Raw genomic sequence first — 12,890 nt, 5'->3', positions numbered from 1 at the left:
AAATCCTTTTCCTGCCCCTCCCCATCATTGTCCACACTGTTCTGGGGCCAGCTGGCAGCCCCACCAGCCAGGACATATGGGTGATCCTGCCCATCTCAGGAACTGGCTCCAACGCTAAATTCACATTAAAGTTGTAGCTCAGCTTTAATTTGGTTTCACAAAACTCTTTGAAATGCCAGTCATTATTATCTTATTTTAAAAAGAGAGAAAGCAGATGGGCAAAGCCATTTCTGTTCCTCGCCTTGGCTGGCCCGACTTCACCAACTCTCCCCATAGGGCATTTGGCCTTTCCCACCTGTGCTTTGATCAGAATTAATTACCAGAGTCAAGGAAATCTTCCCTCAAAGCAGTTCCGTTCTCATGGCAGTTGTGTTCAGTGTCTGGGGAATGGTAGAAAGAGGTGGGCTTGGGTTTGGATCTGCTCATGGTGAGGGAAGGGCCAAGAAAGGGGGTCTGTCACCCCAGCTGACACTAGCACTGTTGTCACACCCTGGGCCTCCGGAGTTATGGGTCCTCATCCATTGTGATAGGGCTCTCTCCATAGTCGGGAACCCAGGCCCTGATAACCCAGTGGCTTATTCTCCTCTTAACCTGACCTTGGGTCTCCTCTCCCTGGATCCAGGGCTCAGGTTGATTGTAGAGCAGAGGATAGAAGGATAGCGTGAGGACCTGGGGCCTGGTCTGGCTGCTTGGTCTGGGGTGGGGATTTGCTGGGAATGTAGACGTTAGCAGCAAAACATGAGCAGTGGGGGCTCAGACGGTTGCTCCTGCCACCACCTTTCTCCGTCCCGTTTTCTCAGTCGTGACATGGACAGATTTATCATTGTCCATAAAGCAAGAGCAGGGGGCTTTGTAAGAGACTCAGAGAGTCCTGAGCACACATTCTCCTTTTCCAGGCCCAAAGCTCCCTCTGTGCCGTAGCTCCCAGGCAGCCCTCCGTGGAAGGAGCTTGCAGAGCAAGACTGCAGTGACCATCTCCTCCACCCTCAGCCTCTTAGACCCGGTGTATGGCAGGAGGATGTGGGGTGGGAGGTCCCGGGCAGGAGTGGACCTGACATTTGCACACAGACTCCTACAAAGCCCTCGTGCTGACAGCAGAAACACAGGGCAATGTTTGAGGGGCAGAGTTGACACAGGACCCTGACAGTGTGGTGTGCAAGGGGTAGGAGTCAGACGAACCACCCCCCGCCCCCCCCCCCCGCCACGGTCTGTTGGGTGGAGGGAAGCTCCTGGAAAGGTTTCTCTATCAGTTCCAGGAGGGGCACCTGGCTCTGCAGCCTCCCCTGCACGTGCAACATTCTGTCCTCCTTTCCTGCAGGGTGCCCACACTGTAAGAAGGTCATCCCGCACTTTACGGCCACCGCCAACGTCTTTAAAGATGACCGAAAGGTAAGAGACCCCTCTTTGTCTCTTGCCCTGCCTCTGACTTTGCTCTGCCGCCATTTCCTACACCTTTCTCCCTTCCCATTCAGGTCCCCTTCCTGAATAGGCTCTGCTGAGATCAGAGAATTCCTGGGAACCAGGACATTCTTTTCATAAAGGCAGCATAGAGCAGGCTGAATGTTTGCTGTAAAGTCAGCTAAAAGGGATACACTGAACCGTTACAGCCCTTCATTGGAAGAGGGGGGTGGTAAAGGGGTCATCTGTTTATATTTTCTTAGTGCTTCAATCTTTTTACAGTAGGATTTGTACATGCATCACTTATATAATTGAAACTACAAATAAAAAAATTCAACAAAAGTCAACTGGAGGCAGCCAAGGTGGAGGAGAGGAGAGCAAGGCTGTGTGCAGAGCCTCATCCTGCCTAAGGGAAAGGCTCCTGTAGCTGCCAACCGATGAAGCATAAAATTAACAAGCTAGAGCTGCGGGATTGGATTAGAGGGGAGGAGAGGGGACCCCCCCAGGCACGTCCCCCAGGCAGCTCCAGCAGTGAGGGCAGTGTGGGTCCCTCCCAGGTGAGAGCAAAGTGTGACTTTGGGGCCAAAGGGTGTGTGGCAGGAGAAGACTCTGGAACTCAGGCTGGTGCAGCTTTTGGCTGCTGCTAAACTGTGTGACTCGGAGAAGTCACATCAGCTCTTCAGGCCTTGAATTCTCCTCTCTCTAAGATCGGGGTGCTTCTCTAGACGATCATGAAGACTCTTCCCAGCCTGGGACTCTCTTCACCCAAGAGGCCCCAGAAGCGTGCTCACACACACCCAGACTCAAAGTCACACGCATCTCTGCTGTGGTGCCTTACATTTTTTTGAGTGAGTTCCTCAGGTGTAGCCAGGGCAGGCTGGATTTCCTGGGGTTGGCCCTGTGATGACATGTGAGAGCTATACAGGGCCAGCAGGTCAGAGAGAGCCAGGCTGGGGCACGTGTGTGGGGAGGGGGCAGACTCAGGACTCAGACCCCAGGACCCTTCCCTGGACTCACGATGTCCTGTCATCACCCACAAGGTCTGGCTGTGCCCCTGTGGCTCACTTCTCCTTTTCTCCTTTGCCTGCCACTTGGCCTGCATTGAGAGGGGCGTGGCAAGAAGGGGCTTCCCGTCTTCATCTCTGTCCCCACCTGCCCCCTTCTGCCACCCAGGGCCAGTGCATACACAGGAGCTCCTCCTGGGGGCCTGGGGAGGTCCATCCCGGCAGGACTCCCTTACAGTCTGGGTGTTGGTTGGTTGGTGTGGGGATGCCTTTACTCCCTGGAGCCAGCCCAGGACTGTCAGTCACTCCACACTGACTCCCTTTACCCCTCACCCGGAGAACTCTGGGTAGACAAGAGAGTGGCTGAAGTGTGGGGTCTCCCTGCACCCCCTGCCCCCCGACCTCCGGCTGCTCGGGTCTCCATGGCTCCAGGATCTGTGAAGGGATCACATCAGTCCAAGCAGGGCCAGGCTGGCTATGCCCATAGTGAGCAGCCGAGGGCCAGCCCTCCTCTTCCTCATTCCCATCTGCTGATGCACAGGGACGCCATTTCCATGGAGACCCCCTCCTTCTCTGAGACACTGATATGCCCTTGCTTAATTGTCTTAACTTGAGCCAGTAATGTCACTGGCCTTTTCCGGGGGTCATTTCCTCTGTGTCATTCCTTCTGTTCTCTCCTCCCAGCTTCCCTTATTCTAAGCCAGAGATTACCCTCGCTCATTTCCAGGAACATGTTTACTCTCTCTGTCCCTCTCTGCCAGGCAGTTGGCAGGCCTGGGATTCCTGGAGGTGGCTCTCAGTAACACCAGGGAAGTGTTCGCTCTCGGCCTGGGGGACTAAAGTTACTGGTGCCACGATTGCTGGGTGCATCCTAGAACTATCACATCAGAGGTCTAGAGACAGTTCCAGGAATTTATAATTTTTAAGAGCTCTTGTACTGGCTACTGGCTGGTATTTGGGGAGTGGTGGCCCATCCAGCCCTCTCCTGCTCATGAGGGATCAAGGCCCAGAGAGGACCATGTCTCTTGCCCAGGGACACCTGGCTGGTCACTGACAGCCAGAACAGAGTCTCTTGACTCCTAGTTCTTCCGGACACCCATGCTGCCACCTCTTAGCTGGAATTGTATTTTTTTCTACCCAGAAGCCAGTCTCTGTTCCTTCCCCAATCAATATGCAGTTGGTTGTTCACTTCCATTTTCATAGCCAAAGTCAATATTAGCTCCTGCAGAGATTTATTTTACTGAATCAATAAATCCGCATGAGGCAGCTCATAGTTTAGCTGGGGAGCCTCCACCCCTCCCAGGAGCTTACTGGGGAGCTTTAGCAGTTGACACACTGGGTGGAGAAAAGGCTGCATACTGCTAATGTTGGAACAGATGACCGTAGGGAAGGGGCCGTGGAGGACAAGGACCTGAGGTGGAAGGCTGGTGGATTGCAGGCAGGGGTCAGGCAACCACTGGGCTGGCAAGGTGTGGGGCTGGGGGTGGGGCTGGCCTTGAAGGCAGCTGTTGGGGAGGTGTGAAGGTCATCCCAGGACAGGTGCCCGTAGGCAGCAGGAGCTGATGGAACCCTGGCCCTGGTGTGTTTAGTCCCTTGTGTTTACAGGGCTCTCTGTCCTTCAGAAAGGAAGGCTCCTTGAGGGCAGGGACTTCATTTGCCCTTGAATTCCCTCCAGTCTTGATGCCTGAAGCCTGTGTAAATGTTGACTGAATGAAGAAGCAATAATATATTTGATATTTTCTGAAAACTCTTCCACTGATACTTGAGAGCATTATGTCATGTTGTCCTCCTCATAGCATAACCAAGTAGATATTATTAATCTCTCATTTTACAGAAGAGGAGATTGGATCTTACAGAGGTTAAAAAACTCTGTCAAACTTGTCCAGCTGGAAAGGGGCATCTCAGAACCAGATAAACAGGCATTGTCAGATGTTTCCCCAAAGCAAACTCAGGTTCTGGCCCTTGTGTGTAGGGGGTTTATTTGGGAGATGGTCTTAGGCTACAGCCTCAAGGATGGAGGAACGGGGAGCAGGCGGGGAAGGAGCCAGAGCAGGGGGGTTGATGAGCAGATTAGTGCATGGGTGATTAGGTTCAGTCCCTGGAGACCTCACGGGGGACCACGTTCTCAAGCCCCGTCCATCACTGGCCTTACGCAGTGGTTCCCTGCAGCCAAGAGTTATGGGTGCCAGTTAGCAAGTATTTGGCCAAGGGGCCACAGCAGGATACCAAGTACCGTGGAGCAGATCTCAAAGTGATAGTGTACATTCAGTGCTGTAGTTCAGTCAGTGCAAATCTGGAGTGGGTGTAAGGGGTGCAGGCATTTAGACAGGAGAAATGGGGATAGATGAGAAGCGGAATATTTGCTGTCTTTTTTCCAGAGTCTAAGCCCCTTCCTTTAATTTTTTTTTTTAATGTCTGTTTATTTTTGACAGAGAGGAGGGACAGAGCATGAGAGGGGGAGGGGCAGAGAGAGAGAAGGAGACACAGCATCTGAAGCAGGCTCCAGGCTCTGAGCTGTCAGCACAGAGCCTGACGTGGGGCTCGAACTCACAGCTGTGAGATCATGACCTGAGCCGAAGTCGACCCTTAACAGACTGAGCCACCCAGGCTCCCCCTAAGCCACTTCCTTTAGAAGGAGCCGCACTTCACTCCTCTCTTCCTGTAGAAATGGAGGGTAGAGGAGCCTTTGCAGCCAGAAGTAGCACTCTATGTACGTGGCTGGCAGCTAGTTGAGGGGATTCAAAATAAGTACACATTTTTAATTTAGTCAATTTATAAAACCATACACTATATTTCCCACAGCTCCAGGGCATGTATACAAATTAAATTCATAATTTAAAGCAGATGCGGGGAGAGCAGCAGCCTGGAGCAACACTCATCAAACACTCTGTCAGCGTAGCAGAGGGGCATCGGCCGCTCACTGAGGGCCGGACGCAGAGGGCTGCCCGATGTGTGAGGGCTCCCCTGGGCCGGGCCCCAAGAAGTGGAACGCCGAGGACAGTCAGAGGAGCACCTGCCTCGTGTTTCTAAATAATTCAGGAAGTGTTTTACAGGGTGAGCTGAGGTTCTCAGGAGACTGCAGGGGCCCACCTGCTAGCCTGGCGAGTCAGGCTCCGTGTAGACTTCAGCAAATGGCTGGGGGAACCCACCTGAAGGAGACCGCTGCCCTCTGCTCCAGCCACGTGTTGCCTGTGGGAATGCAGGGCAAATGCCATCAAATCTGGCTTTTAAAGAGAAGCTGGAGAGCCAAACTTTTATATAAAATCTTCTGGCTCTTTTTCTAGGTTGGCAGCTAATTCAGGTTTATTTTTTTTTAATTCTGTGTGGGCCAAATAGAACAGGACTGAAAGCCAGATATGGATTGTGCGCAGCAAGTTTGCAAACTCTGCTCTGAGAAGTCTTATTATACAGACGTTATGTAGCTGAAGTGGGAGGGAAGCGTGAAGGCGGGGGAGGGGCAAGTGTGGCACGCTGGTCACCAGAGAGGGAGCAGGCCACACTTCACTCTGTCAATCCCGCTGCCTGCAGAGCAGTGGCCCTGCTCACTCGGGCACAAGGTCAATGACCAGTAAATGTGACTGTTGGTGGCCTGCAGGGCTCTTCTGCCTGGAAAGGGGGCCCCCATCCCAATGTGAATAACCCGTAGCCATAGAACCATGTGAATTGTGGCTATTGAACGATTTTAACTTTCTTTCAAGTAGGGTAAGAGTTCAGTCTGAATGCCTTAATGGGCTCTGGTTCTCCGAGGCAGCGTGCTTATTTTTCTCCCTGGTCCCGGCGTGGGCTGGTTTCTGGGTGGGTGCTCTCTGCTCAGGCCTTCGTGCACCTGCTGCCTCCTCCTGACTCAGGTCTCCGATCAAATGCTATCTCCTCGGAAAGGCCTTCTTGGCCAGAAAGCAGCCCCTCCGGCTATCGTTTTCTTGAATCACCCTCTTTTAATTTCTTGAGAGCATTCCCTGGGCTCTAAAATGATCTCCCTTGTTATGTGTCTGTTAACTGCTTTCCTGCAGTAAGGATGGCGGTCACTTGATGACTAGATTTTTTCAAGGTCATCACTGTACCCCTGGCATCTAGGACAGGCTTGGCACATGGCAGCACTTGGGTAAGATGCTGCCTTTCCTCAGAATCTGCCCTCCCTTCTTCTGTAATGCTTGTGTATGGTGTATTCCCATTAAGCGACCCTCTCCCCCCTTCTCTGCGTTGTGACCCTCAACAGAAAAAAGGTTCTCCCGTGCCTGCTTGATACCCTCTTATTTTGAAAGAACAATAATTAGGAAAAACTACCCAGCATGTGGAATTTGTTAGAAGGGCAGGAAGAGGCCAGTGGCCAATTTGGGAACCTCCTTCTGACCAAAAACCCTGTTTGCTGTAGTCCTGCTGAACTAACTCTTCCAGTTCCTGGAATGTGCTCCCCTGGCCGAAACTTCTTTCTCCTCCTCCTTCAGGACGCCGCTCAGATGGCAAACTAGGGCAGAGCACCTTTGTGCCAGTTCCCTTGGCACCCTGGACTACCTCCGTCACGTCACACCCCCTATCATGCCTCGGAGTTGTCCCTTTATCTGACTCCCCTGACTGGACGCTGAGCTCCTACTGGAGACAGAGCTTGTGTCTGGAGCCGGTAGGCGCGACTATAACAGCAGCTAACATTACTGACCACTAACCATGTGTCAGGTCCTGTGGCCGATTCACCTCCCCTGAATTCTCCTCAGTCTTCATAATTTCCTGATAACCTATGTGTTGTTATTACCCCCATTTTACAGATGAGGAAATTGAGGCTAGAGGCTAGGTAATTTTCCTTAAGTCTGAATATGCAACCAAGCCAAGATTTGCACTTGGGAAACTTCACTTCAAAGCTTTTGTTCTTAACCTTGGTACTATCCTCCCTCTGCAAACAGATGTTCAGGAAGTGTTAGTTGATAAATGAATGAGTCCTACCATGCCTCATAGAAATGAGCCTCACAAAACCTGTGGTGTTTACAGATGCTTTCAAGTCATAATTTCCTTTATGGCCATTATACTCTTGATTTTAAAGGGTAGTCTGAGGGTGCTGCAAGCTGAGTCCCCTAACCTTACCCAGCTGCCTTGAGAATTGGAAACAGGCATCACCAGTCTCAGTGGAGCTCTGGGCTGAGGCTGTTTGGTTCAGCTCATCCCTGCTATTGAGGAGAAAAAAAGAAAGCACATGACGTAGGCCCGAAGTGCCGTCTGTGTGCAGAGGGTCCAGGCCTCAGGTCTCACATGGGAGGCCTCCTGTGCTGACCCACCCTTTCTTTGGGCCTGTAGATTGCCTGTGCTGCTGTTGACTGCGTCAGAGACAAAAACCAGGACCTGTGTCAGCAAGAGGCCATCAAGGCCTATCCCACATTCCACTACTACCACTACGGGAAATTTGCAGAAAAGTATGACAGCGATCGCACGGTGAGCTGGGGAGAGGCATCTGCCCTGGGCAGGGAAACAGCCACCGAGGGGGGCAGCAAAGGGAGGCTTCCAGGGCAAGGCAGAGGTCAGCGCTAGCACTCTGCTGGGAAGCGAGGGCCGTGAGCCTGGCTGGAAGAGTGCCCCAAGAGGTTGTCCCAGAGTCCAGCTCCCGGAGCAGGGACAGGTTCCGGGGTGTCGGAAAGGGCTCCCCAGTAGCCAAGCAGACCGTCCCCGCATTGCCAGCTGCTTCCACTGGCCGCTCCTCTGTCCAGAGAAGTGAGCACGTGGGGCATCAGGGAAGGGGGAGAGAGGGTGCACATCCGCATCAGGGGTTAAAGTTTCCTTTTTCTCTTTCTCTCCCCATTCCCTATAGGAATTGGGGTTTACCAATTTTATTCGAACGCTCCGGGAAGGAGACCACGAGAGACTAGGGAAGAAGAAGGAAGAGTTGTAATTTCTGCCTCAGAGAAAGCTTTTCCATTACACTGTGAATACTACCTGTTTTGTTGTTCTTTCTGAATTTCCACGTGTTCTGAAGACAAAATTTTTTATAGCCGCTTATGGCCATTTTGTACAATTTTGAAATAAAATTAAACCAATTGTTTGGTGGTGTGGGTTGTTTCCACGGAGCCTGTAGTAACAGGTGGGTACTCGTGAAGTCCTCTTCTGGGAGGCGGGGCAGAGACTCTTGAGGGCGGGGACAGGGCACGAGGAGGGTGGCGCAGGGCACTGCCTCTATCAGCCATTGGAGAACAGAACAGGGAGATCAGACCACAGAATATCCTGTTGGAAATGACTGCTTCGGACAGGAAACGCATTAAGATAATCAGGGAAAACAGGATGCTGAAGCTGACAGTAACCAAGTACTAGCCTCTTCTGGATCATTGTGGTTTCAGTGTGTGTGCGTTTCCCTGGAACTCATTGACATGTTTCCCTTTCTTCAGCTATTTCTGTCTTTTCTGTTCCTCTCTGCAGTCCCTCCCTGCTCCCCCTTTACAGAAAAGCTCAGTCTCCGGGGACGAGTATAGTGGTGAAGCCCGGGCTCAAAGGGCCATCTAGAATGGAGTGGGGAAGGGGCTTTTGTGCTGCTGCTTGCTCTGCACACTGGCTAGGAAGGGGCGGGGAAGGGGACGTGGGTGGCATGTTCTCTGTAGGCATGCAGATGCTGGGTCAGCATCCCCTCACCTGCCACAGTAACCTCCAAACCTTCCCCCGACCGTGTTCTCCATGGATGGGCGCCACCCAGGCCCCTGCTCTACCCTACATCTCAGTCTGCCTCCTGCCTCCGTACGTCTCTCTCCTGACTGGCTTTCCCATGCTGGTCGTGCTTTCTGCATCGCTGGGTGACTAACACCAGCTGTTTGCCCAGCGGTGCTGTCAGAGCCAAAGCACCCTGTGACGTGTCTTGTCCATCCAGTGGTACTTTTCCACGGGGAGAACAGCCCTGCTCCCTCTGCCTTGCAGCCATCCTAGCCTTGGATTTGGGTAGTTCAGAAGCGGGGTTGCCTAAGCACTTAGCTACTTACTAGGGTGGTTTTGTTGGTGGCTTGGCCTTCAGGAACACTCTTGTCTCCTAGACCAGCCCCCCGCCCTGTGGCCTCTGTCCTTCTTGCTGACGAGTCTGCTGAGAGGAGGACCAGAGCAGCACAGAGCCACAGAGCTCCTCATGGCTGTGCTGACGGGTGCCACTGCTCTGCTGGGGGAAATTGGGGGTTCCCAGCTTCCCAATCCACCTCCTGCTGCTTCAGCCTTCCTTTTTTAAACCCAAGCAGGCACTTCCTCAGCAGTGGCCCGTGGTCTTGCCCCAGGTGAATGGGCATGAAAGAAAGAAGCATGCATTTAAACACATGTACTGAGCTCCTGCTGGGTTCTGTACACAGGCATACAGGAGCCACGTAATCCTGACATTGTGCAGTATACTCATTCCTACAAGGGGATTTGGGGAGGACGTGTGCACATGGACATGCTTTTCCTTAATGGTGGTGTGGAGCCTTTGTGGGAGGAACTGATTTGCTCATGTCTTCAAAAAAAGTTGTTGAGGCACCTGGGTGGTTCAGTTGGTTAAGCATCTGACTCTTGATCTCAGCTCAGGTTTTGATATCAGGGTTCTGAGTTCAAGGCCCGCATTGGGCTCCGTGCTGAATGTAAAGCCTACTTAAAAAAAAAAAAAAAGTTGTTTTTAACTGCATCTTTAGAACAATACCTGACAAGAGCCACTTCCTGCCTGAGGACCACTGGCACCCACCTTCAAGGCATGGAGCTTGCTTTCTTTTTGTCCATTTCATAGCCTCAAGGTCGGATTTGCCTGGTCTGGCTTCTTGGTGAAGGCTTGAAAGCACCAAGGAATGGCATCCTCTTCACTTCTCTATTTGCAGGATTTTGTCATTAAGAGGCTTTGTTGGAATGTCTAGTGTTTACCATGACTTTGGGCATGACCTGAGCAAGTTCACCCCAGCTCTGGGCAACGGTCTCTGTGGATAGAGCTCCTTTCCTCCACTCCCCACCCCCACCCTCTGCTTGCACACTGTCTCCTGCACCCTTCACCCTCATTCTTCAATTCTGGAGCTCTGTGCAGATGGAGCCTGTACCATGGCATCTGGTTAGTTCCATTCCTCATGCCCACACTTGTTTCATTTGGAGTTCCTTGGTCCTCCGTGCAGACCCCTCTCTACCCCTTGAGGACCTGCTGTCACCTCACTGCCTCTATTCCTCTGGATCCTGCATTTGCAGACTGAGGTCTCTACAGAAGTATATGTGATAGGAGAGAACTGATTCCCAGTCTTCTTTCTGAGACTTTGACATAGCCTTCACCTCAGCTTCTCTCCTTTGGGTTACTGTTTCTGTTTACCCCTCCCACTGGTTTGCCTTAGTTTCCCACCTTACTCTGCACCCCCCCACCCCATGCCTCTCACACACCAGTGATTCCCCATCACTGCCTAACTGGAGCTTTCAGAGCTAGCCCCCCAACTCATCTCATCTTCCCCATGCTGCTGCCTCCCTTTCTAGAGGTGCTTGGCTTCCAGAAAGCTCCGTGCCAGGCACAGGAAGATGATGCTCTAGGTTTAAGAAGTGAGTGTGTGTGTGTGTGGGAGGGGGGATCTCATTGTGGTTTTGATTTGCATCTCCTTAGTGATTAGTGCTGTTGAGCATCTTTTCACTGCTTTTTGGACATTTTTATATCTTCTTTGGAAAAATGCCTATTCAGGTCCTTTGCCCATTTGCCAAATGGGTTGTTTGTTTTTTGTCGTTGTTGCTGTCTTATAGGAGTTCTATATATTTCTAGATATCAATCCCTTAGCTATGATATGCAAATATTTTCTGCCATTCTGTGGGTTGTCTTTTTCACTTTCTTAATAATGTGCTTTGATACACAAAAGTTTTTAATTTTGATAAAGTCTAGTTTATGTATTTTTTCTTTTGTTGCCTGTGCTTTTGGTGTGATATCCAAGAAATCATTACCAAACCCAACATCCAAAGCTTTTGTCCTATGTTTCCATCTAAGAGTTTTATAGTTTTAGGTCTTTTATTTTTTATTTTAGAGAAAGAGAGAGCACACGAGCGAGGGAGAGGAGCAGATGGAGAGGGGGGAGAGAGAGGAGAGAGAATCCCAAGCAGGCTCCATGCTCAGCACAGAGACCAACACGGGGCTTGATCCCATATCCCTGGGATCGTGACCTGAGCCAAAATCAAGAGTCGATGCTTAACCAACGGAGCCACCTAGATGTCCCTAGCTTTAGGTCTTATGTTAGGACTTTGATCCATTTTGAGTTAAATGTAAAGAGTCCAGCTTTATTGTTTTATACGTGGCTATCCAGTTTCCCCACCACCATTTGTGGAAAAGACTCTTCTTTCCTCAATGAACAGTCAAAAATCATTTGACCATAAATGTGAGGAGTTATTTCTGGGTTCTCTATGCTATGGCATTGGTCTATCTGTCTTTATGACAGTGCCACACTGTTTGGATTACTGTAGATTTGTAGTAAATTTTGAAATCAAGAAGGGAGATTCTTCCAACTCTATTCTTTTTAATTTTTTTTAACCTTTATTTACTTTTTTGAGACCGAGAGAGACAGAGCATGAACGTGGGAGGGTCAGAGAGAGAGGGAGACACAGAATCCGAAACAGGCTCCAGGCTCTGAGCTGTCGGCAAAGAACCCGATGTGGGGCTCAAACTCACAGACTGTGAGATCACGACCTGAGCCGAAGTCGGACACTCAACCGACTGAGCCACCCAGGCACCCCAACTCTATTCTTTTTAAAGATCATTTAGGCTCTTCAGGGTTCCTTAAAATTCCACACATCTATGCCGTTAATCACGTGTGTAATTTGCAAAATCCACACTGCAATCAAAATGTAGAACTGCTCCATTACTCTAAAGGTTTCTGCTGTGTTCCTTTATGTTCACACCTATTCTCCCCTCCCTCTGATCACAAACACTGGCAACCACTAACTTGTTTTCCATCTCTATCCCTTTTTTATTTGGGGAATGTTATATAAATGGAATCATACAATAAGTTATCTATTAATATGGGCTTTTCTTATTCTACATAATGTCCTTGAGATCCATCCGAATTTATGTTCAATTTTTTGTTTCTTTTTATTGCTGAGCAGTATTCCATGGTACAGATGGAAGTACCACAGTTTAACTATTTACCTATTAGGAAACATTTTTGTTGTTTCCAGTTTGGGGCCATTACAAATAAAGTGGCCTTTTACCTAGATGTAAATTTTCATTTCTCTGGGTTAAATACCCAGGAATATAAATGCTGGATCATATGTTAAGGGTGTATTTCACTTTTAAGGAAACTGCCAAACTTTTCCAGAGTGACTTCATCATTTACTTTCTCACCAACAATGTATGAGAAATCCAGTTTCTCCATATCCTTCCTGACATTTGGTATTGTCATTATTATTATTTTTTAAAATTTAGCTGTTCTAATAGGTATATAGTAAGATATCATCATGGTCTTACCATATGTTTCCCCAGCAATTAGTGATGTTGGATATTTTTTCATGTGTTTATTTGCCATCTCTTTATCCTCTTCAGTGAAATGCCTATTCATGTCTTTT

At 50.0% G+C, this 12,890-nt stretch overlaps 1 protein-coding gene across 1 annotated transcript in view; it reads left to right on the top strand.

Moving 5' to 3' along the window:
* Window positions 1-8,424, top strand: part of PDIA5 (protein disulfide isomerase family A member 5) — a 93,408-nt gene extending 84,984 nt beyond the window's left edge. Inside the window, exons 15-17 of the mRNA XM_058731167.1 lie at window positions 1,319-1,389; window positions 7,686-7,820; window positions 8,194-8,424. Coding sequence (XP_058587150.1) covers window positions 1,319-1,389; window positions 7,686-7,820; window positions 8,194-8,274 — 287 coding nt within the window. The 3' untranslated portion in view covers window positions 8,275-8,424. The remainder of the gene's footprint in view (window positions 1-1,318; window positions 1,390-7,685; window positions 7,821-8,193) is intronic.
* The last annotated feature ends 4,466 nt before the right edge of the window (window positions 8,425-12,890 follow it).

Source organism: Neofelis nebulosa, chromosome 5, assembly GCF_028018385.1.
Source record: "Neofelis nebulosa isolate mNeoNeb1 chromosome 5, mNeoNeb1.pri, whole genome shotgun sequence".
In the NCBI taxonomy this organism is placed as follows: domain Eukaryota; kingdom Metazoa; phylum Chordata; class Mammalia; order Carnivora; family Felidae; genus Neofelis; species Neofelis nebulosa.
Note: the sequence above shows the minus strand (reverse complement) of the source record. Positions and strands in the feature narration are given on the sequence as shown.